This window comes from Petromyzon marinus, chromosome 54 (assembly GCF_048934315.1).
Source record: "Petromyzon marinus isolate PM22_M1 ecotype Great Lakes invasive population chromosome 54, UKy_Petmar_22M1.pri1.0, whole genome shotgun sequence".
Classification (NCBI taxonomy): Eukaryota; Metazoa; Chordata; class Hyperoartia; order Petromyzontiformes; family Petromyzontidae; genus Petromyzon; species Petromyzon marinus.
In genome coordinates, this window is record NC_133720.1 from 1,122,501 (window position 1) to 1,144,587 (window position 22,087).

The 22,087-nt window shown below is 49.1% G+C and overlaps 2 protein-coding genes across 2 annotated transcripts in view; both read left to right on the forward strand.

The window, feature by feature from the left end:
• AMFR (autocrine motility factor receptor) overlaps nt 1–9,323 on the forward strand; it is a 28,073-nt gene extending 18,750 nt beyond the window's left edge. The window contains exons 9-15 of the mRNA XM_032974524.2: nt 1–86; nt 1,412–1,515; nt 2,135–2,272; nt 2,782–2,859; nt 3,184–3,442; nt 4,376–4,508; nt 5,020–9,323. The exon at nt 1–86 is cut by the window's left edge and continues 159 nt beyond it. Coding sequence (XP_032830415.2) covers nt 1–86; nt 1,412–1,515; nt 2,135–2,272; nt 2,782–2,859; nt 3,184–3,442; nt 4,376–4,508; nt 5,020–5,200 — 979 coding nt within the window. The 3' untranslated portion in view covers nt 5,201–9,323. The remainder of the gene's footprint in view (nt 87–1,411; nt 1,516–2,134; nt 2,273–2,781; nt 2,860–3,183; nt 3,443–4,375; nt 4,509–5,019) is intronic.
• A 1,335-nt stretch (nt 9,324–10,658) lies between these two features.
• On the forward strand, nt 10,659–15,182 carry HSBP1 (heat shock factor binding protein 1). The gene is made up of 4 exons (XM_032974603.2): nt 10,659–10,914; nt 12,105–12,171; nt 12,585–12,682; nt 12,859–15,182. The coding sequence occupies exons 1-4, from the start codon at nt 10,870–10,872 to the stop codon at nt 12,868–12,870; spliced, it is 222 nt and encodes a 73-aa protein (XP_032830494.1). The 5' UTR covers nt 10,659–10,869; the 3' UTR covers nt 12,871–15,182.
• Nucleotides 15,183–22,087: the final 6,905 nt, after the last annotated feature.

Genomic DNA, 22,087 nt, shown 5'->3' on the forward strand with positions numbered 1-22,087 from the left:
GGCCCCCCTGGACGACGCGATGGCCGGAGAGGTCGGGGACGACGGGCCCCGGATCAACCAGCGCAATCACTTCTTCCACTTCGATGGTGCGGGCAGCACGGGCTCCCTCCCGGGCTTCAGCCTGGGCGCTGGGTGTCGCCCGCAGGAGCCCATCAACACATTTGTTGATTGCACATTTTTTTTCTGTAAAGCCGTCCGATGTGTTTTGTTGGTTGTGCCACGTGTTGTTCAGCGCAATGCATATTCGTTTCCTGAAGCAGCTTCCAGCATGTGGGGTGAAACGTCGGACGTCGTGCAGAGCTACACGCGGTACAGGCCGAAAGCACGTCGGAGAGCCTTGCAGCACAAATGTGAAAACCTACGCGTAAAATCATTTTAAATATAGGTAGTCCCCGACTTACGATGGTCCCCGACTTAGGATATTTCGATTTTACGATGGCGATAGCGATATGACAAAATTGTACAATATTTTTAATTTCGTGCGGCAGGCAAACGCAGCAGCGTACGAGGTACGACAGTGTAACTTTATCATCGCCATCCTCCTCTTCCGACAACTAAGTTAATGTAGCCATCAACAACCTAACGTCGTTCAAGTATGCAGACGACGGACAGAATCTTGGTGAGCACAGTAGAATATGATACGTTACGATACATCCAATGCATGTATGATGCATAGCTTTAGCGATTACATTTTGGGGTTACCACGATACGATACATACGTTCAATGCATGTTAAAAGTTTTTTTTTATAGCAGATAGGATTGTCTCCTGAAAAAACTTTCTATGAAATTGCAGTTCATATAGGTAGGCTAAGAATTTATCTTGTTTTTTTACTTTAAATTTTACTGTGCAATACAGTATTGTACTTAATAAATACATACAGTATATAGTTTATACAGTACGGTACTGTAAATTGCTCTGTTTTGCTAAATTATCACCACTCCTGGTTAGGCAAGGCCATCTTCGACTTACGATATTTTCGACTTACAATGGGGTCGTCGTAACGTATCTCCATCGTAAGTCGGGGACTACCTGTACCCTTCCAAATCACCATCGAGGAACTCTGAACTTTGGAAGAGTGGCAACCACTTCTAGGATGAGAGTTGATGTTATTATAGAGTCGAGGGATTCTTAATCTTCCTGAGACTTGGTCATGAGAGTTTTAGGACTCAGGAATTCATCGGCGAGAGTTGCCCAGCTTATACCAAGGCTCTCGAAACACTGCAAGCTAAAGAGCATCCTTATATCTGCCCGATAACCACAAGCCACGGTGATGAAGTCGATAATTGTTAAAGGAAATGACCTGACTACTGAATGAGGTTAAAATGCAACGAGGATCTGATTTAGAAGTCAGACTTGCCGACGGTGCCGACGAATGACGTCGCCTTGCCCCCTCCCCCCCCCCCTCACAGGATCGCGAATCGCGAGCTGGCTGCCGAGTTTCTCCGTGGAAGTGATGCACAGCTCCAATCTCATCGGCCTCCCAGCCGTCACCAACTCCCAGCTCAACACCATGGTAGCCCCCACTCCGTGTTGCGCCGCACTTTCATGGAGACCCAGACTGTCGAAATCGGTTCGGAGGTGGAAAAGTCACTTGCAGTGTTGAAAACTCTCCGTGCGAATCACTCGATTGGGATGACACGGAGCAAGAACGCATCCCCACACCGCCCCCCCTCTACTGCGGAAACTTGGCAGAACCCTCCTGAATAAGAGTCCCGAATAAAGCTTTCCTGGCTAAACAAGCAAACTACTACTACTAACCACCACTGGTTTTCCCCATTTTACAATTTTCGTAGTTTTTTTAATGTGACGATCGATACGTTGCTTGGCTTCCGCAGAATCATGCCTGCGAGACTCTGTTATTCACATTTTATGCAAATGAGAGCCAGATTATACACCCAGCAGAACGTACGGGGAATTAGCGCAAACAAGACGGTCTCCCCATTGAATCGTCACCACAAATTGTGACAAGTCATAGCATGGGGGGGCGGTGGTGGTGAGTGGTTGGCAGTGAATCATCACATGCTTAGCACATGCATCTGTAAACATGAGATGCTGGTACTCGGCTGTAACCCTGCAATGGTGGTAACCTGTTGGTGTGTGTGCGTGCGTGTTTGCGTGTACGCGCTGTGCAGGCACACCAGATCCAGGCCATGTTTCCGCAGGCGCCGTACCACGCCATCCTGCAGGACCTGCAGCTCACGCGCTCGGTGGAGGTGACGACGGACAACATCCTTGAGGGTCGCATCACCGTGCCCTTCCCCATGCAGCAGGTGGGGGGGCTCGGGGCTAGCGTCACGCACAGCGAGCGGCGTTCGACGCGCGGCCCGCCCACGAAATCGGTGATGGAAATGTTTTGCGAGCGGCCGAGCGTTTGGCTATTTTGTTCACCGTGCGGCGACTTTGAGAGGACGGCGATCGCGTGATGCGTGACGATGCGTGACGATGCGTCAGGCTGCTCACGGCTAGTTGAATCACAGACCCCGCGGTCAGTAATCGATTAATTAAATTACGTGATAGCTCGACTCGAAATCATTGAATCCAGTCGGGTGGTGCCGAGTGGTAAAATTACTCGGTTCCCAAATCCGAACTGGAGGCAAACTCAGCCAATCATTGCTTGAGGGTCATTAAATTGAGTAACACTTTACCGACAATTTGACGGTGGTCGTGTAACGGTCAGAATGACCACCACCGTAGGGTCAGTTCAGCGTGCCCAGGAAACCGTGTTCAGCAGCTGACTAAATACGTGGCACGTGTCCTGCATGTTCCCTTGTCCCCTTAGAGGCAAGAACCTGCTGGAGGGGTTCGGTTTGGGGGGCCCGAGAGCCCCCTAGCATCGGATACAGGCTCCCTACTGCAGGTATTTCCAATTACCAGCAGTTTTTATTGGCTGTGTGTGTGTGTGTGCGCTGGATTTTGTGAGGCGCACACAAGTCCTTGAGAGATCTCGACACAGTCCCATCATCGGTGAGCTGCTCCAGCAGGCGAGGCTGTGCTGGCTGGGTCACGAAGCCTGCATGCCCAACCACCGCATGCCCAGGCAGCTTCTATTTGGCCGTATAGAGGTGGCTCAACGAGCGCGGAACGCGCTGGAGAGGAGATGGAGCTGACATTTCGTCGAACCACGGAGGGAGCGAATCGCCTAATAGCTCTCGTCCCCCGCGACCCTCCCCCCGCGTCCCAGACGGCCGCGTCCAGGGCCGACCTCTCGAGCTTCTCTCCGCCCGTCGAGCGCCCGTCAGAGCCGGACAAAGCGACGGGCGAAGACGGCGGCAGTGGCGGCGACGACTCGGCCTACCTGCTGGCCGCCAGCGCCGACAAGGAAGAGGACGACATGCGGTCAGCGGCCGCAGGCGCCGCCACCCATCGCGAGCGGTTCCCCGGGAGCCCGCGCTTCCCCCCGGCCGGTCTAGGCGCACGCCATGATGACTCGGCCGGCAGAGGTGGGATTCGGTGTGCTCCAGTGATCTTGTATTGCGGGTGGTGCGTGGGGGAGGTGGATGAGTGGTCCGGTTGATGTTGTGGTCATGGGGTTTGTTTGACCACACTTGGTCGGTGTTGGTTGGTGGAAGGTCGGTAAACACATAATAGATTTAAAAAATAGAATTTCCATGCAATTACCAATGACGGTTAAGAAATCAAATGAACAGCTGTAATTGTATCTTGACTTAAAGCTTTCGTGACTGCAGGAATTCATATTCTTTGGGTCTTTCGGTAAAGTCGCGAAGACAGGTTTGTTTATTTTATTTTTATCTATTTGAACCTATCTACCTGACTTTACCGTAAGACCCAAAGAAAACTGTAATCGTGTTACCATGTTGGTGTCGGTGAACTCTGGTTGTTGTGGCTCATGCAATCGTGTGAGTGCAAGTAAAAGGTAAACCTGCAACCCAGAAATATTATTTGCTGTGGCAGAAGGACATCAGTCTGGACGGAGCTTGATCTTGGGGAGTATTCTAACCGGGACTTCCACGGTGGCCAGTCATCTTAGCAAGACGTGGGCATTCCCACACTGAATCCCACTGCACGTGACCTGCCAATTGGCTGTCACGGACCATTTTACAAAACTGCTGGGTAGACAGAAGCATTGGGGCGGGTAGGGGAGGGGGGTCTGCAGTGGTTTGGGGTGGCTTAAGAAACTTGCTGCACCATTGTTTCTGCTCTCACACCAAAGCAGCGATCTCTGAACGTCAAGTCCAGCTTGGTGACCGTTAGACCTCGACTGCAGCAGCGTCAGTAGTATCAGCAGTAGTAATAACAGCAGCAGCAGCATCAGCTTCAGCAGTGTCAGCAGCAGTATCATCAGCAGCAGCAGCAGCATGTGACCGAGGGGCTCCACTGCGAGTGACGCGCGAGTGCCGTGCGCCCGTTCGCAGGAGTGGACGATGCCGCGGCGGGCGTGACGAGACCCGAGTGCGAGACGACGGGTGGGCGCTTCTCCAAGTCGGCGGAGGAGCGCCACCGCATGCTGCAGCAGCGGAAGGAGCAGCTCGTGTGCCAGGCGCGCAGGCGAGTGCCGCCCGCTCGGGACCGCCCCCCCCGCCTCCCCCATCTCTTCTGGGGGGGCCTCCCCTATGTTGTGGTGGTAGCGGGGTTCACCGCTTGGTGCAGAGGTTCACGGTTGGAATGTCACCGCGGAGAAATTATTAGGTTTTTCTCAAGTTGATGAAAAGGAACGATTGTCCGTTTTTTTATTTGACCCGAACGGTTTTTAAACAGACCGTGAGTATGACACAAGCTTTAAATTAATAGACAGACTCAAACAAATAATACATAACCTGACTTATAGTAAAATAACATCCTTGATTGTGACCGAAGAACTGCATCACAGGAAAGCCAATAACGTCTACGATTGACGGTGCCAGGCGCCAGTGTAACTTCTGCTTTACCGGTGCGATGTTGTCTGTCACACCACTAACGGGCGCTCGCTAACAACGCTTGCCCACATGGTCTATGCTGCTCACCTTGGCGGCTTCGTCTCTCTCTTTGTGTGTGTGTGTGTGTGCACGCGCGGCCACAGAAAGTACCTGGTTCGGCCGTCGACAGAGTGGGGCGCGGAGGGAGGCATGGGAGGCACGGGGAACGTGGAGATGGAGCGCGCGGACCCGGCCTCCGTGCGCAGACGCACGCTGGCAGCCGCCATCAGCAACCGCCTCCCGCACAGACACTCGCATCCACCGCACCCGCCGCACCCGCAGTGAGACGTGCGTGCGTGGTGGCAGTCGTACCCCAATTTCCACTGGCACACCCAGAATCAGAATATTTATTTAGGCTGCAGGAGGAGTCCGCTGAGCTACGAAGTTCCTTTTCAAAGATGTCCAGTAGGGGAGGGTAGGCCGAGCCAGGGTGGGGGGGGGGGGGCCCTCACGGTACGGGTGGTTTTCTGCTGGCCGTTTGCCGTGCCGACCCGGAACCAAACCGTGCCACGCTGGCCTTGCAAGACACCCGAACCTGGCACGGGTGCCAAGAGAGGCCAGGGGCGGGGGTTCTTGATGCGTTCATTGCGAGGGATTTCAGTCAATGCAACCCAAACCCAGCGACATCGCTTCGTCTACACGCATTGTCAATGTAAAAACGACCTGGCACCTTTGGGGGCCACGTGCCGGCTGACTCGGCACAGTCCCGGCACAGCTCGGTTGTACAGTGGAAAAGAGGTATTGGTGGCCACCTCGCTGCACAAGCACACTAGCCCACAGTCGTAGCTACACGTTGACAGACTCTAGCAGATACAACAGGAGTACCTTCGGAGTGTATAAAAATGCACGCACAAACGAGAGCGTTGTTGGTCTGTCCGGACTGTTGTTGTGAGGGTGATTTGCGAGCGCCTGTTACGACCAGAACGATGATGGGGTCGGTGCGACCAGTGCCATGTCTGGCAATGTTCATTTTCCCTACTGCTCATTTACGACTGAGTCGACGAAGGTGAGATTCAGGCCAAGAATCGAACCCAGGTTTATGGGATTTTTAAGGTAGTGCACTGCCCACTGCAGTCCCACTCAATTCATATGTAGCACACACACACACACATGCTGAGTGGTACAGCGAGCATTACTTATATAACTTCATTAGCCCACGCTGATGTTTTACTTTTCTACCAACTCGTAGTGCTTCTACGTTGATCTCGACTGCTAGCTGGATTTAATTCGCACCGTCGTGGGTGCCGCAGGTGTAGCCCAGCCGTCGTGTGCAGCCGCGTGCGGAGCGATCGCCACTGCTGCGGTGGTAATGGTGGCGGTGGCGGCTTTAACGCTCGGACTCCGTTGCTTTGTTTCCCGCGGTGATCTGATGGCTGCGCCCAGGAACGTTGTAACGCTGGCCTGCCCCCTCCTGCCCCTGCCTGCCCCCGGCGGTGCCCAGCGCGATGCGGTTTTTTCTCGCTGTTGCTGTCTGCAGGCTGTCAATTAACCATACAATAGGCGATGCTTCGGGCAGCGGCGTTTCTTCATAGCACATCGTACATTTGCGATGAAGAACGGCCATTTCCGGAAACGTGCCTGTTGTATATTTTAATTTTAAGGCCGCTGTTAACGACCGGTGTGTCGAGTTGTTTTTGTTGTCTGTGCGTGTGCTACCACTGCCAACGCAGCAGCAGCAGCAGGGTCGCCAAATGTTGCGAGCGTGTGATGAGTGCCCCACCCGGTTGCGCCGCGTTACCCCCACGGCAGCGAGCGATTAACACGATCACGCAGCGTTAATGATCGCGGATTCCAGTTTCGTCCTGCGTCACGGGAACTGATTCCCTCCTCGGCCGGGGAGGAGACGCGACGAGATGCAGGGGGCGTCCGTGCGCATTTCCCGACGCCGTGAATTTCATTTTTGACTCGGAAAGCGCGACTCGTCATTTCGGCTCTTGGCCATGGCTTAAAGAGGCGCGACCCTCGTGGCATTTGGAGGCGTCGAGCTCAAACCTCGCGTGCGCGCTGTAACGTACCCAACGACGATGGCAATCTGTGCGCTCCTCTTAATGGAATTCCGTTGGAGTGTTGCGGAGAGCAGTGCACTTTCAAGCTCCCGTGCTTCATCCGCCACCTGTCGAATCGCAGCGTCGTCAGGCGCTCCATCCGCGATCTGGATTTTAGGGAAAATCTGTAGTCAGTATGAGCACAGTGATAGGTCACTTATGTAAGTATAAAGTAAATATGCTGAATTTAAACGCGCTGTACAGAGTTACGTGTACCGGCGGTAACGCACGCCCGTTCCGAGTCGTGCGCCGGTCTTGCTTTTCGCTTGTGGTGTCATATGACCTAACCATTGCAATGCAGGTGCACCCCTTTGTACAGATTATGAAAACAAGTGTATTTTTGTTGTACTGTTAATTTTTTTTTCTCAATGTTTCTCGAATAGAGGGATGGTTAATTGTAGATAAACGTAAAAATTTGGGTTTTGATTTTTATATTATTTTGTTTTGGACGCGGTTCGGACCCCAATAAATTTGCCTTCAACCCTGTGCCTTTGAATCGATGTAAACTACCGCAATTCATTTTGGCATCGCACATTCATTCATTATTTAACTTGTGTGTTCGCCAAATGAAATACGTGTACTGTACATAAAAGGAAGCGGCCAGTGTTTTGATGATTAGACACTAAGTAACTTTTACAACAACAAAAAAAACCGACTACAATTCACTCTTAAGTCAAAACGTCCAAGGGTCTCCCTGCTTCAATGGGTGTTGGGTGGTGTTCATGCTCTGTAGGTTGTCGCGGACGTGCTGTATAGCCTCCGATGTGTTGTTCGGCACGGTGTCGTGATGTCCCGACGTTTCAGAAGAAGCTCTCGGCACGATGATGTCCAAAACGTCGAACCACGCCACACAACCCGAATACTGGCGTGGGGAGGTGGGCAGTTATTTTGTATACAGGAAATCCATTGTTGACTCACTCCACACGGTAGTGCTCATTGCACCGACCGCTGGAAGGATTATTAGCCGAGTTAACCGCCAACCAGGATTTGAACTTGTGACTTTCAGATTGCCGATCGAGCACTTGAGCCGCAGCGCCACCCGACCAACCTAAACTCCACTAACGCAAACTTGTGTTAAACCATTGTCGTTAGTGGCTACTGTTGGAAAGTAATGTAATAAATGAGCCTGTGCGTACTTTTGGGTTTCTCATGCTCAACACTTTTTGATCGCTGCCTTGTGTGCGTGTAATGTAAAAGCTATACTGGAATACGTAAAACATTTAAAAGTTGTTTTTGTGTCAATGAACGCCTTGTGGCTGGAACCATTTGACAATCTTGAGCCAATATTCTTCCCCGCGGCATTTTTTTTTTTGGCGTTCTCTTCGTTTCAACGTCACGCCCTGCGAGAATTGGCAAAGTATTCTCTGAACGGTGGTGGCAGGGTTCCCCCTGTCCGACTGGGCCGGTCCAAGCACCGCCTTCCTGGCCAGATTCAGAATATTTGTACTGGAGGAATCCGGATGAGCTCTAAAGATCTCTTTTTTTTTGCACAGATGTTTTGAAAAGTTCCGTGTTCCGGACTTATCATACCGGGTTTAACATAGTCCTGCTGCCATCGTGTGCCAGCGGCACGGTCCAGTTTCGGAACATAAATCCGCAAATTTCTAAATTGCCATTGCAATACAGCAATTATAACCGCATTGCTTTACCCAAGCCATTACTGGAAAAAGATCGCGTGCGGACCGGTGGCGAGTCGCATTGTGCCGCAGAGCCACATCCGCAACGAGGGCGGGGAGGGGTCCCTTGATGAGGATGTGATGCCGAGGACGTGATGCTGAGGCGCGTTTGAGGTGGCGAGCCATGTCAGCAAGTGCCCAGTGAATGTAAATATCCGGTGACAGGCGGGGCTGTGTTTGCAGTGCCGTTTTCCGCACTCGCACAATCAGAACTGTCGGCAACCTGTGTCATCCCGAAGGTGCGCACAAAAAAAGCAACTTGCTCAAATGTTATGAAATGTATTTTGAGTTTTGCTCTTATTTTTCAGAAAAACAGCGCGGCGAGTTCGTTTCGTTTTAAACGAATTTTGATGAAACAAAAGTAAGGCAATTTGCGTCGTTTTAATAGCCGGGAATGTTGCTAAGTTCTGTTCCCCGTCAGCTGTTTGATGACTGCGTGATTTTGGTTCACTTTGCAGCAACGTCACAAACATCTGTTGTCCGTGTCGCCACTGGCAGATGGATCATACATTCATAACGAATACAAGTGTTGTAAGAAGGTGATCGTTAAAAAAAATACCGTCACTCTTAAACCTACACAAGAGCCGTGTAAATATGCAAACTGCCTCAGTACGCAGTTTTTTGCTTATTTTTAGCATAAATGTACAGTTTTACAATTATATACATTAAATTTTGATTTAAAGCTTTCGTGACTGCGGTGATGCATATTCTTGTTTTTTTCGGTAAACAATAAAATATATTTTTATTTTATATATATTATTATTTTATTGTTTCCCTGTAACGTGACTTTACCGACAGAACCAATAATATAATTATATACATTGTCTAAATATGTTTCTAAACTATAGACTGCCTTCTGCGATGGAATTCAGACCGAACCCCCTTTTACAAAACGTGGTATGGTTCCCCTAAGGCTGCTGTGCTGAAGTTGGGCGACACCATTTCTTGTACAGGGGTGGGTCTCAATTCTCTCCGCAAGTGTTGCGTATGCTCGAGAAATAAATACCTTAACGTTGTTGTAGGCTGTCGCTTGCGAAAAGCGTAAACATGGGACCGTTCTAAAAGAGGCACATGAGAGTGGGAACCCCCATTAGAGAAGTGGTACATTACACACATCGTTGCCACATTTGTGAGCCTTCGAGTCGCCTGCAGCCCCAGTAAATGAATGGATCGTCATGGACACAGGACATGCACGTGACTGGGACGCCTACACTTGGCCATGGCATTGTGATACTTCACGTGTGTTTATAATAAAGATCGGCGTTTCAGAACAAGCTTAAAGGTCAACGTTATTTGTGCACCACTGCGAACGCACCATATAACTGGTTTAGTACACACTCCATTGCACCTGAAGGCAGTACAGCAAACAATGTTGCTCGCACATGATAATGTGTGAGTAAAGTGTACCCACCTACTCAAATACCCACCCACCAACTCGCCTATCAACCCACCAACTCATCAACTTCTCCACCCATGTATTCATCTATCCTTCCACCAACTCACCCACCAACTCATCCGCCCATCAACTCACCCATCCACCAACTCATCCACCCACCCCATCAACCAACTCATCTATCCACCCTTCAGCTGATCCACCCACCAGCAAGATGGTGAACGAGCAATTGAAGGGGGGGGGGGGTCAGACATTTGTGACGAGGGGGGGGGGGGTGAGAAATGTGACGTCACATCAAAATGCGCAACTTGAAATAAATATAGACAACACGTTCTACTTACTTAAATAGACTTTTTAATAAATGTTTTCTCCTACAACATCAGAGTGCAGCGGCACATTAAATACGCGCTACAATGACAATAGTTTAAAGCGATTTGAAGCATGTTTCATTTTTTGTGGGGGGGGCAGAGCTTTTTGAGGGGGGGGTCTGACTTTTTGTGACGCTGTGTGACGATTGGGGGGGGGTCAAAAATCGCGTGACGTCATTTATGGACGGCCTCCTAAATATTCCGATCCACACCGCACGCACGCGGTCGCGTTTCCCACGGCGCGCTCATTGGCCAAGGGGCTCGCGAGCCGCTCGACACGACGTGGCGCGCGATTGGTCGGAACCGTGGCGCGCGAGCAGCTCGACGGACCAATTGGGACGCGAGGAAACGCGCGCCCCCTCGCGGGCGGCGCCCGGCGTCGGAAGTTGTTCGGCAGCAGCAGCGGCGGCGACATCCCCCCTGAGGCTCCTCGAATCGCGAGCGCCTTGAAGCCGCCAAACCCGAGGAGCGGATGGCCGACACCGATTCTAAGTCGATGCAAGAAGTCGCCACTGTCGTAAGAGCGATCGCGTTGCCGTTCGTTGTTGTTTTTTCTCGAAGCTTTGTTCGGAGTTCAAAGTTCCGTGTTGCGGCCTAGTCGTTGTCGGTGTACCCCTACCTCCCCCCGTCTTGCCTGGTGCTGCGTGCCCGGGGGCCCCGCGCTCGGCTCGGCTGCCTCTGCTAGCCCTTGCTGCTTCGTTATCGAATCTGTTAATACAATTTTAATGCGTGTCGTGTTATTGTCGGCGTACGTTTGTGTTTAATACTGCGTAAAGAATGCGTGAAAGTGACGTTATATGTGAAAGTGTTGGCATTGATTAAAACTGAACGAGGCAGGTGATGGTGGTGACAGCGATGATGTAATGGAGAGTCATCGCAACATGAAGGTTCAAGTAGCGCTGTGGCTACTGCGTTCGTACTCGCAATTAGTACTAATACAGTGCTAACAAAATAACAATCACTGTAATAACTTGAATACGGGGATGTAAACAGGTTATTAGGCGAAGACGTTTGGGTTGATTTGCTGAAGGCATCGCCTTTGCGATACTTTTCGCGAAATCACCACTTAATTCTACTCCGATTTACGCGGGGCTCTGATAACTCGTGGTGATGTCATGCAGTTGGCCACACGACTTTCCCCTTCAACCCACAATGACCAGCACGGTGAAGTATGGCAAAACAACCCTCCCTGCCCGACACGCTGTGGAGAGGCCTCTTATCGTGCAGTGGATTGACAGAGAGTGGGTGGCGTCTTGCCAGCACGAGACGGTTTACATATGTAAATAAAAATTGCGTGTGTCACAAGAAAAACAATGATCAGTAACAACGGGTTACTTTGGGTTGCTGTTTGTAGGACGCGTGTTGGTACGCGCAGTTGCTTAGCAGCAACTTCTTAGTCCTCTACACCAGCGCTGAAAGTTCACGAGGGGTGGTGGTGGGCATTGTAATGCATTTCGCCTTTTCATCTGTTCAAAAACATGGGAGCAAAAAAAAACACAAATTTGTCTCGGCACTCGTGACGTGTCGTCACGTGCAATGCGGTTGAGAACCACTGATTATAAACTGCTCAGTGTCAATCCTCCGCAGCATGAACGCCTCCCCAACACTGTGTGTGTCAGTCATGGAACTGTTGGAGCCTGGTCCCGGTTGGCCAGCAGCACACATTGTTCACGCTAACGCCCTAAATTCTGGAATTTTTTGTTGCAGGTGGAGAACCTCTTGCAGCAAATGCAGGAGAAGTTTCAGGCCATGTCGGATCAAATCCTCGGCAGGAATATCCTTCATTAGAGGCGGCAGAAATGTCTCCTTTTGACAAATTTGTTGTCTGCCTCACGATCGTCATCGCCATCACACGCATCAATTTCAATCAGAAATTATTGTTTATCTTGTAGTTAGGTACCTACATCGTGTCCCGTGCTGGCCTGTATTCGTTTAAAGCTTCTTTAATGAGAAAAAAAACATACTTAAGTGGTTCTGTCTGTCACACACGAGGAATGCCTCTGTTGTGATTTAATTTTACGTGGAAGTTCTGAACCATGGCAGCGTATACGTCTAATACAATTCGGCCTGACCGCTGTCAGGTCCATGAACGAGTGCCTAGTTAGCTGTGTTGTGACAGTCAGGGGTGCGTGCGTGTGAGCAGTCCCTGTGACCGTGTCCTTCCTTAACCGCGGCGCTCGCGCTCACTCGACGAAATGAACTCGCGGATCGACGACCTGGAGAAGAACGTGGCGGAGCTGATGACCCACGTGGATGGGGAGGAGGAAGGGGGCGTTGAAAACAAGGTGTGATGTCACGAGAATTGGTGGCACATCGCGTTACGATCGCATGTTTGAAGCAAGCGGGTTTAAAATTACACACGTAATATTTTCAATATATATGTTTAAGTAAAAAAAATGCAAGTTTTTATGTGTTTAGGTTTTTTTGTGAGACCTTTTTTTTGTCTTCCCCAAATCTGCAGGACCCAAATTAACGCGGTGCAGGCTTACAGACCACAACGTGCTGGTGTATTAGCGGCGTGGGTGTATGCTGGGTGATCGCACGCACGGTAGGGAACGGGGGGAGGGGTGGACTGCTGCATCACCCTCAGCCGATAGAGAAACTCGTGAAGACCACCTCGCTTGCCGCTTTGCATCCCTCAAGTATTGTGAATTTCGCACACAACGGCAGCGTAGAAGCTCACGAAATCGGTAAATACTCGAAACATTATGGCCGGTTAGGGAAAGCAACCACATCGGTTGTGAATTTGTCCTCTTTACAACTAGCATAAACAGGCTCTCTTGTGCAGTGGCAGTAAGGATCTGGGTATGATGATTGTTCTACGTGAAATAGTTGTATTTATTTTTTACCTTCCAACTCTTACCAACGAGAGTGGAATGGTGCCGATCTCAGGTGGCAACCCTAAGGCATTTTTCGAAATTCCTCATTCATCTCTGCATGGTCAACTTCCCAATAATTACTTCTGATTTGATCAACCTCAGAGATGAAGACGGACGGAGTCATTCCACAACGGGGATCTCAACTTGCTGCCACATACATTTTCCATGTTGAGGAGTCTATTATATTTCTTTCCTCACGTTATCTCAGTTGTGCGAGCGGTGTCACGTCCACGAGACAGGAGGCCTGTGGGCACAGTGATGCAACGCCCCACGGAAGCGGATTGCGCAAGAGCTACCTCCGAGATTCCTTCGGGCACCTTGATCCGCACAGTAGAGGGCAGCACTTTTCCAGCCACCGATTGTAACGTTCATCGCCCGACAAGCAAACCGACGTTTTTTTTCATTATTGCCGCTGGTATGTATCCAAATTAAGTGCAGAACTAAATTTTAGTCTTGTATTTTATGGTGCATTTGTTGGTGACCGGGTTGAGACCATCAATTTCAGTACAACTTGAGAACCCGATTCAATCGCAGGTGGCTGCAACCTGGATTTGAACCCAAATTTGTTCGTCAGCAGTGCCGATTCCGTGCTCTGACCTCTGTGCCCCCGGGGCCACCTCCGAGCATTTTCTTATTTTTATATCGTGTTCGGCTGCATCTGGGATGACGCCTCTGGTGAGGTTGTGGGCTGTGGACTCGGGGCTTACTGGTTCACTGAGCAGCAGCGTGCTTAGAACGTAGAGGTGTACGAATGGAATGTTATCTACAACGGAGTCGAGATTTTTTAATTCCAGAATTGTCTTGGCGGTCGTTACAAATGTTTGCCATCTGCTGCGAAGCAGATGCTGCACGTCTCATTTATGTCTAAAATGAAATTGTTGATTCCTAACGAAACTTAGTTGCAGGCATTTCTTTTTAAATAAACCCAATTGTGCTAGCTCCACTTGTTGCACATTTCGTCTGTTATGCTCTGTGTCAAATCCCTACGGTTTTTACACCCTCCGATTCGCACTGTAGGCTACGTGCGGTGCGAAGGACGCTCTACATACGTCAGACCAAGTTTGCTTCCACACCGTTGCTTGAACACAGTAATGGTTTAACAAGTAGGCTTTTGCGACCGATATCATCCATGATACAGGTTTTTTTGGGTTAGATCGCGTAAATATATAAATGTGTCCTTAAACCCGCCACCACCCGACAGCCAACTCGTAAGGTTTGTCACGTAAACAGAATTGGCATGTTCTGTGTACGTGACAAACCTTAATAATTGGCGGTGTCGGGTGGTGGCGAGTTGAACGACATATCTACGCGATCTCACCCAAGAGAACCTGTGTTATGGACAGTAAGAGACGCGATCGCACTTAGCTGATACTGGGGAAGCTCTCAGCAGACGATACAGAAGTCAATACTGTAAAAAACAATCGCCATTATAAACTGGAATCGAACTCAGAACCTTTGAGGCTGACGGCACAATGTTGATGACCACAATGGACCCCTTTCCTGTCGCCACTATTAAACTAAGCCTTGCACCAGTGTCTGCTTGTCGAGCCTTTGAACTTTACGGTTTTTTGAACACCCAACATTTCACACAAATTGGGAGCATTGTTTTTATGTCAAGGTGTTGAGGTTTTGTTGAACAGGAATTCTCAAACTGCAGTTTTAATGCTGCAGATTCTCATGTTTAAACATGGCCACGTGTCGTGACGACCTGTTACATTTTTTTACTGCAGAAGATTGGCAAGCGGTGCAGAGACGGTCATAGAGACTGGTGTTTGGGAAGTTCTCTTTTGGAATATGAATTTACAGCGTTTACCTTGAGGATAGTATTTTTTTTGTACTGTAATGCTGTACGTTGTAAAGATTTTTGTTGTTTAACTTTGGAAATAAATACACTAACCAACGGTAACAGCTCAATCTTGATTTGAAGCTTTCGTGACTGTGGAAATCCATACTCTGGTTCTTTCGGTAAAGTCACGTAGGTAGAAATAAAATAAAAAAATCTATCACGACGTTTTGATCGCAACACAAGCGGTCGTCCTCGGGCTGGATTATTTTTTTCTGCCCGAGGACGACCGCTTGTGTTGCGATCGAAACATCGTGAGTTATATATTTTTTTCATTTAATTTTTCTACCCACGTGACTTTACCAAAAGATCCAAAGGTAACAGTAACAGCTAGTGGCAGGTCAGCTTGTATTGTCAGCATGGGATGAGTGAATTTACATTGTTGGCGTTCATGTACACAACATATACAACAACAGTTTAGTTTTTATTCCTATCCATGCACTTCCAATAAGCACGGTTGGCTACGTACAGTACGAAATAAGTTCAATGTACAGCGGGTGCCGATCTCCCCCTCATTTCCCGATTAATGTTTGTGTTTTAGTCCTGTGCAAAATGTAAATTTTTACATTTTTAAACTTGGCAATCTTAAGAGAGCCTTGTAGGTTTAAGATTATGTTTTGCACAGATTACGTGGGGTTAATGTATATTCATGCTGTGTGTAAACATTAATGTACATTCATGCTGTGTGTAAACATTAATGTACATTCATGCTGTGTGTAAACATTAATGTACATTCATGCTGTGTGTAAACATCAACTTACACCGAGCTCTGGAGACAGTGCGGCTCTGAATCAAAAGGTGGTGCGTTTATGTCATGGCCAGGATTAACTTATTGTAATCATCATCCTCCCCCGTGGGGATGTGTAAAATAAGTACCACCACTTATTGGTTTTACACCACTTAGTGAGAGCAGTAAATACTCAATTGTCCTGTGGCTATACTAGCTCCTGCCATGGCAATGGGGAATTCATTTTAACCAAATTCTGGCTCTGGAACTGTCGATGCGAAGGACATTCGGCATGCGGTCACCAGACGTTTTTACTTTGGCGTTTTAACTTTGGCGTTTTAACAAACATTTCACGAGAAATGTAAACCCTAAATCGCACAAACCGAACCCGCATAAAGTGAAGGGAACGTGTACGGGGCTCATAACCGAGGGGGCATTGCCGCCCTCGTTCCCGCAGAGGGCGCCAGATTACTGACAACCCTTCGAGAGCGCCACAGCAAAGGAATCTTATGGCGGGACCCCGGGGTCCCGAATAAACGGAAGTCGAAATCGTAATTTTATGTTTGGCGACTCCGTCCCCACCGCGCACATAAACGCCGTGACCCACCTGGCGCGGATCGTTCTGTTGTCATCCAAGCGCAGCTGAACAAGCGAATGCGCTCCATGCTCGGGTATGGGCAGGATCACGAGTCTTGTCCAAAGCTGCTCAAACTGCCGACACGACTCAAGTGCTTTACTCGTCATCACGGTATACAAAATACAATGAAACTGCTCTCTTATCTTCATTATTATTTGTGACCTACCAATGTTTGCAGCCAGGATCAATCGATGACAATCCTATTACCTGCAGATATTTAACAGATGAGATGCGTTGCCCCGTTAATTCCTTCTGTTTGATAATACTTCTCTTGAACGTATTCATCTGTGCAGATAGGTTTTTTATTGCGGCTAAGCCATAGTCCCCACATACCGCTCGTATCAATGCGGATAAGAGGAGCGGCGACCCACTACTCTGTAGAGTAACATTGGTATAAACGCTTGTTACAATATGAACAGCGCATTGAAAACGCATACTATTTTATGTACTGTTCACAAAGTGTGTTCACAAATCCACACTGAGAAACACGACGATTGACGGAGGGGTGTAAATTATTTTTTCGAAAGTGTATTTCAATAGAGGTACTGCAGGTTAAGTAGTTTTCAGTTTTAAAGGCATAGTTTAACAAGACATCACTTGCTACCATCCTTCAAAACCATTGGTGAAAAAGAACAAAGTTTTTGTTTACATTATAATACATTATAATATAATGTAAACAATATGTTTATATTATATGTAATGTAATGTTTACATTATAATATGTTTACATTATAATGTAATGTTTATATTATAATATAATGTTTATATTATATATGTTTACATTATCATATGTTTATATTATAATGTAATGTTTACATTATAATATGTTTATATTATATGTAATATAATGTTTACATTATTATATAATGTTTATATTATATATAATATAATGTTTACATTATTATATAATGTTTATGCGAGAGCCGGGGGCTTACGGGACCCCGGGTCTCGAAATGTGGTTCAAATGCTGCAGGACATGAGGACACCACAGGGACTCTTACTTACGAACATTCGACTTGCGAACTTTCAAAGATACGAACAAACATGTCCGTATGTCATGTAGATGCCACATGAAGAACCAGTGGCATCTCTATCTGCGGAACATGAAGAACCAGTGGCATCTACAGGAGATTATACAACTTTTAAAGCCATTCGCCCGTGTTTAGTGTACATGTAGAAAATGTTTGGAATCGAGGGGAGTAAAGTTCTACTTACGAACAGGTCGACTTATGAACAGACCTCTGGATCCTAACTCGTTCGTAAATAGATGATTCCCTGTACTGGACTACTGCCAACAGTGCAGAGTCCCAACTACATTTAAGTACAATGTGTTTGTGGCAAATCCGTAACCTCGCTATGCATACATCAGTATCTTATTAGTGATGACCAACAGCCGGGAGTACATCGGAGTGATACAAAAAGAGGAACCCACGCATTGGAGAACACACGCAGGTGAAGGACGCAGTTCAGATTATTAGGGAAATGTAAGTTGGCTTGAGCAGGACACGTGACTCAGATAGGATGAGCACGTGGAGCGAAACGTCGGACATCGTGCCGAACAACCTGCGGTACGACCCGAAAAACACATTGCAGAGATGTACAGCACAACCGCGAATGCATATGCCAGTAGTGAAATTACGTTTGTGAATCCCATGTGTTTGTTATAATAAACACAACACGGTGTGTGAAGTAACAATGTAAGGTCGGTGGGGCAAGAGGCCCTGATCCCCCGTGCTCACGCAGGCGATGCCTTACGCCACGATCAGCTTGGGGTGCAGATTGGTGCCCTCGAAACGAGGCATCTGCTGTTACCGTTCCTGCTGTCTGCAGCTCGACGGGCGAACCACGTGTGATGGGCGAACCACGTGTGACGGGCGAACCACGTGTGATGGGCGAACCACGTGTGACGGGCGAACCACGTGTGACGGGCGAACCACGTGTGACGGGCGAACCACGCGTGATGGGCGAACCACGCGTGATGGGCGAACCACGCGTTATGGGCGAACCACGCGTTATGGGCGAACCACGCGTGATGGGCGAACCACGCGTGATGGGCGAACCACGTGTGATGGGCGAACCACGTGTGATGGGCGAACCACGTGTGATGGGCGAACCACGTGACTTTGAAGCTTTTATTTTCTACCAGGTGAAGCTCTGAACTGTTTGCTCTTCTTCAGAGGCGAGCTGGCCGAACGTGATGATAGCTCACCGCCGAAGTCACTGATGCCATCGTTATCACCACCACACGTGGACATTTATCGTAGCCACCGAGTCATTAAGACGCGTGTTGCGTCTCGAAGTGGAGGAGGGAGGGAAACACCGAAGGACGACCCCCACGCGACCACCACGGGGAGAGAGAAAACGCGCGGACTCCAAATATCGAGCAGACATTGTCAGGGTCCGGGATCGAACCCACGTGCTGCATGGCAGGCGAGGAAGGTGACATCTCCTCGCCACCGCATCATCATCATCATCCATAAAGGCCTTGTTACCCCACATAGGCCTCTTACCCCATCCTACGGTTGTCTTGCCACGAGTTTTCTCCAGGGCAGATAAAGCCCCAGTCACACACGAATGGCATGGCATAGCGACTTGTAATGTTTCATCTCGCGCAGGTAACAGTGAACACGGCGTCCACGACGTGGGACGGGGAGATCCAGACATGGACATTGCAGAACGAGCTTATTAAACACCTGGGTTCAACTGCAAAATAGCAATTCTCATGATTCATTTGTGATGAATTAAATGCGCACTTAGCCTTTGCTATTACGTCATCGGGGTTTTGGAGAGAAATTCATGATTTGCACTCGGCCTTTCGAGAACATTGTTTGCAATGTACATGTTATGTAATGTACATTGCAAATCGGAGATGCGTGTGATGTGTGTGTCATGATGTGGGATGTGATGATATGGGGAGCGGTGGTGTAGCGGTTAGCGCGCTGCACTACATACCCGGCCATCCGAGTTCGATTCACGCTCACGGCCAACGCCAGTGACAATTATTTGAATCATTCCTGCCCCTCCCCTAGGTCGACTCAGCCTCAAATTAGTACCTGGTGCGGTGTGTAAACATCGCCACTGGGGAAACAAAGGCGGCCGGGTGTGGTGCTGGCCACCCACCCCCTCGTGTGCCGTGCCGGCCTTCATAGGTGCTCGCTAACAGCACTTGCCCCAACAGTCTGTGAAGGCTACACGGGGCATCTTTGTCTTTGTGATGATGCGCGTGTGATGATGTCACCGAGGGGCGATGACGCGCGCGCCGATTTGCACGCGAAGACGCGGATTTGTTGAACTGCTCCGCTTCCGCGAGGTGTTATAACGCTCCAGATGTGATCATTTTCAACCGCGCCTGCCAATTAGCCTCAAGCGGTCGCTTGTGCAATGTAACGATGATTGTGAACGTCTGGAAGGGCAGGATTAATTAATTATATATCGTTCCACGGATGATGTGGGTTGGTATACTTGCGTGATTTACAGCCGCCGGCTGGCTGCACGTGCCTGCAGAACGTAACGATGCCACCTTGGCAGGCTATAGCGTATCGCGTGAGCGCAATTAGCTACACAGCTAATGTACGGTTCCAGATTTGCCTAATGTGCGATGTGGTCGTGATGTGCAATGCGTCGCTTTGCAGATGTCACGTCGAGTCTGCATGTGTGCCAAAGACACGTCTGGAATATGCATCCCTGCAAAAGCTGCTTCTATAGCAGCGACACGTTCTTAACGTTACGCTCAACACGTTCGTCAAGAGCACCGTGTGGCCTAATGAGGGAACATGCAATAGGCGACGTTTCGGGCAATGACCCTTCTCCACAGCACACATTTAGAGAGGATAGAGAGGTCGTCCCTCTTTGTGTGTTTCTCTGGCCCCTCTCCTTAGGGTGACAATCTCCAGATACATTTTTTGTAAAGTGGGCATCCGACCTTCGAGGTCCGCTCTTACAAAACCGGGGCAGCAAGAAGGCCCTGGGTTCGATCCCTGGCCTGGGCAGGCGCCGTTCTGTATGTAGTTGGTTCTCCAGTTGCCCCTCGTAGCTAATAGCTAACTAAATACATCGTATACATACATAGTACAATGTAACCGGCATTGACCGTGCATTCAAATGCTGAATAATTGCCGGCAAATGACTCAATTGGGATTTCACACGGCAGCAGCAACACCCCCCTCCTGCAACAAACAACAACAATAACACTTGGCAGGTTACTCCTGTAAAATCATCGTGACTCAGAGAGGCTTCTCTGAGTAAAACCAGCGTAGCAATAATAATAATATATAATAATATAATCCTGGCGATGGCTTTGGTTTTCCCCCAGGCTGCTGGATTCTAGGCGCCACTCCAACTCCCGTCTTGGTAACCCTGCCCGTTCAATATTTAAATGTTTTAGTTACTTTGCATTCTACATTATTTACACAGCTCTGGTTCCCTGTTTCTTTAGACGGATCTGCGCAATGCGGTGCGCCCATTAAAGCACGTGCCCCCCCCCCCCCCCCCCCATCGTAGTCGTATTTGCCTTTCCAAGGAGGAGAAGCAACTAGAGCCAGAGATGGTCCCTTGGCCAACGAGTCTGATTGCTTCGTTCGCGACACCGTCTCTGGACAGACGTGGAATTTCCTGTCGCGTATTCGAGTGGGTTTGGTTCGAGGCAGAGTGTCGATCTTGAACAACGCGGACAAGACCAGATCCGTGGCGAGAGGCACCACGTTGCCCCCCTAAAAAAAAACTCCACGTGCAGTGCCGGATGAAGCCAGTGCGGGACCTCTAGCATATGTTCTAAAAAAAAAACCCACAAATATTAAAACAGACATTTTAAACTTGCATAGTAAAGTAATTGTATTTTTGCATTTGCTGTAGAGTCAGATAATACGACAAATCGCTAACCTTAAGCACCCAGTCGTTCGTAAAAGTTGAAGGTGGTATAGTACTGTGGTAATGGAGCAAGTGCAGAATCACTGAACCGGAATTGATAGCTTGAAAGTATTTAGCGCGGGGTCCTTGAATCCGCGGGGTCCTTGAAAGTGCGGGGCCCGTAGCTGCCACATACGTAGCTGCCACATACGTAGCTGCCACATACGTAGCTGCCACATACGTAGCTGCCACATACGTAGCTGCCACATACGTAGCTGCCACATACGTAGCTGCCACATACGTAGCTGCCACATATGTAGTAGCTGCCACATATGTAGTAGCTGCCACATATGTAGTAGCTGCCACATATGTAGTAGCTGCCACATATGTAGTAGCTGCCACATATGTAGTAGCTGCCACATATGTAGTAGCTGCCACATATGTAGTAGCTGCCACATATGTAGTAGCTGCCACATATGTAGTAGCTGCCACATATGTAGTAGCTGCCACTGTCGCTACGAGGATAATCCGCCACCGCTCACGTTTCGTTGGTCACAGCCGTTGCACCGCCGAGCCTCCACCCCGAGAGAGCCGCTGCAGCCTGCCGGTTCTCGCGGCGACAATCCGGACTATGCATTTCGACGCTACGGGTCCGCGTCTCGCTGTCGCGCCGTTTGCCGCGCCTCTGCAATTCGTAGAGCGCATCGGCAGCTGACCTTTACGGTTAATTTTCCCTTTTACATTTCATAATAGCGCCGT

Coding starts and splice junctions, on each gene's coding strand:
- HSBP1 (XM_032974603.2), top strand. CDS start 10,870: ATGGCCGACACCGATTCTAAGTCGATGCAAGAAGTCGCCACTGTC. Junction 10,915..12,104: donor TGCAAGAAGTCGCCACTGTC/GTAAGAGCGATC, acceptor TTTTTGTTGCAG/GTGGAGAACCTCTTGCAGCA. Junction 12,172..12,584: donor GGATCAAATCCTCGGCAGGA/ATATCCTTCATT, acceptor GCTCGCGCTCAC/TCGACGAAATGAACTCGCGG.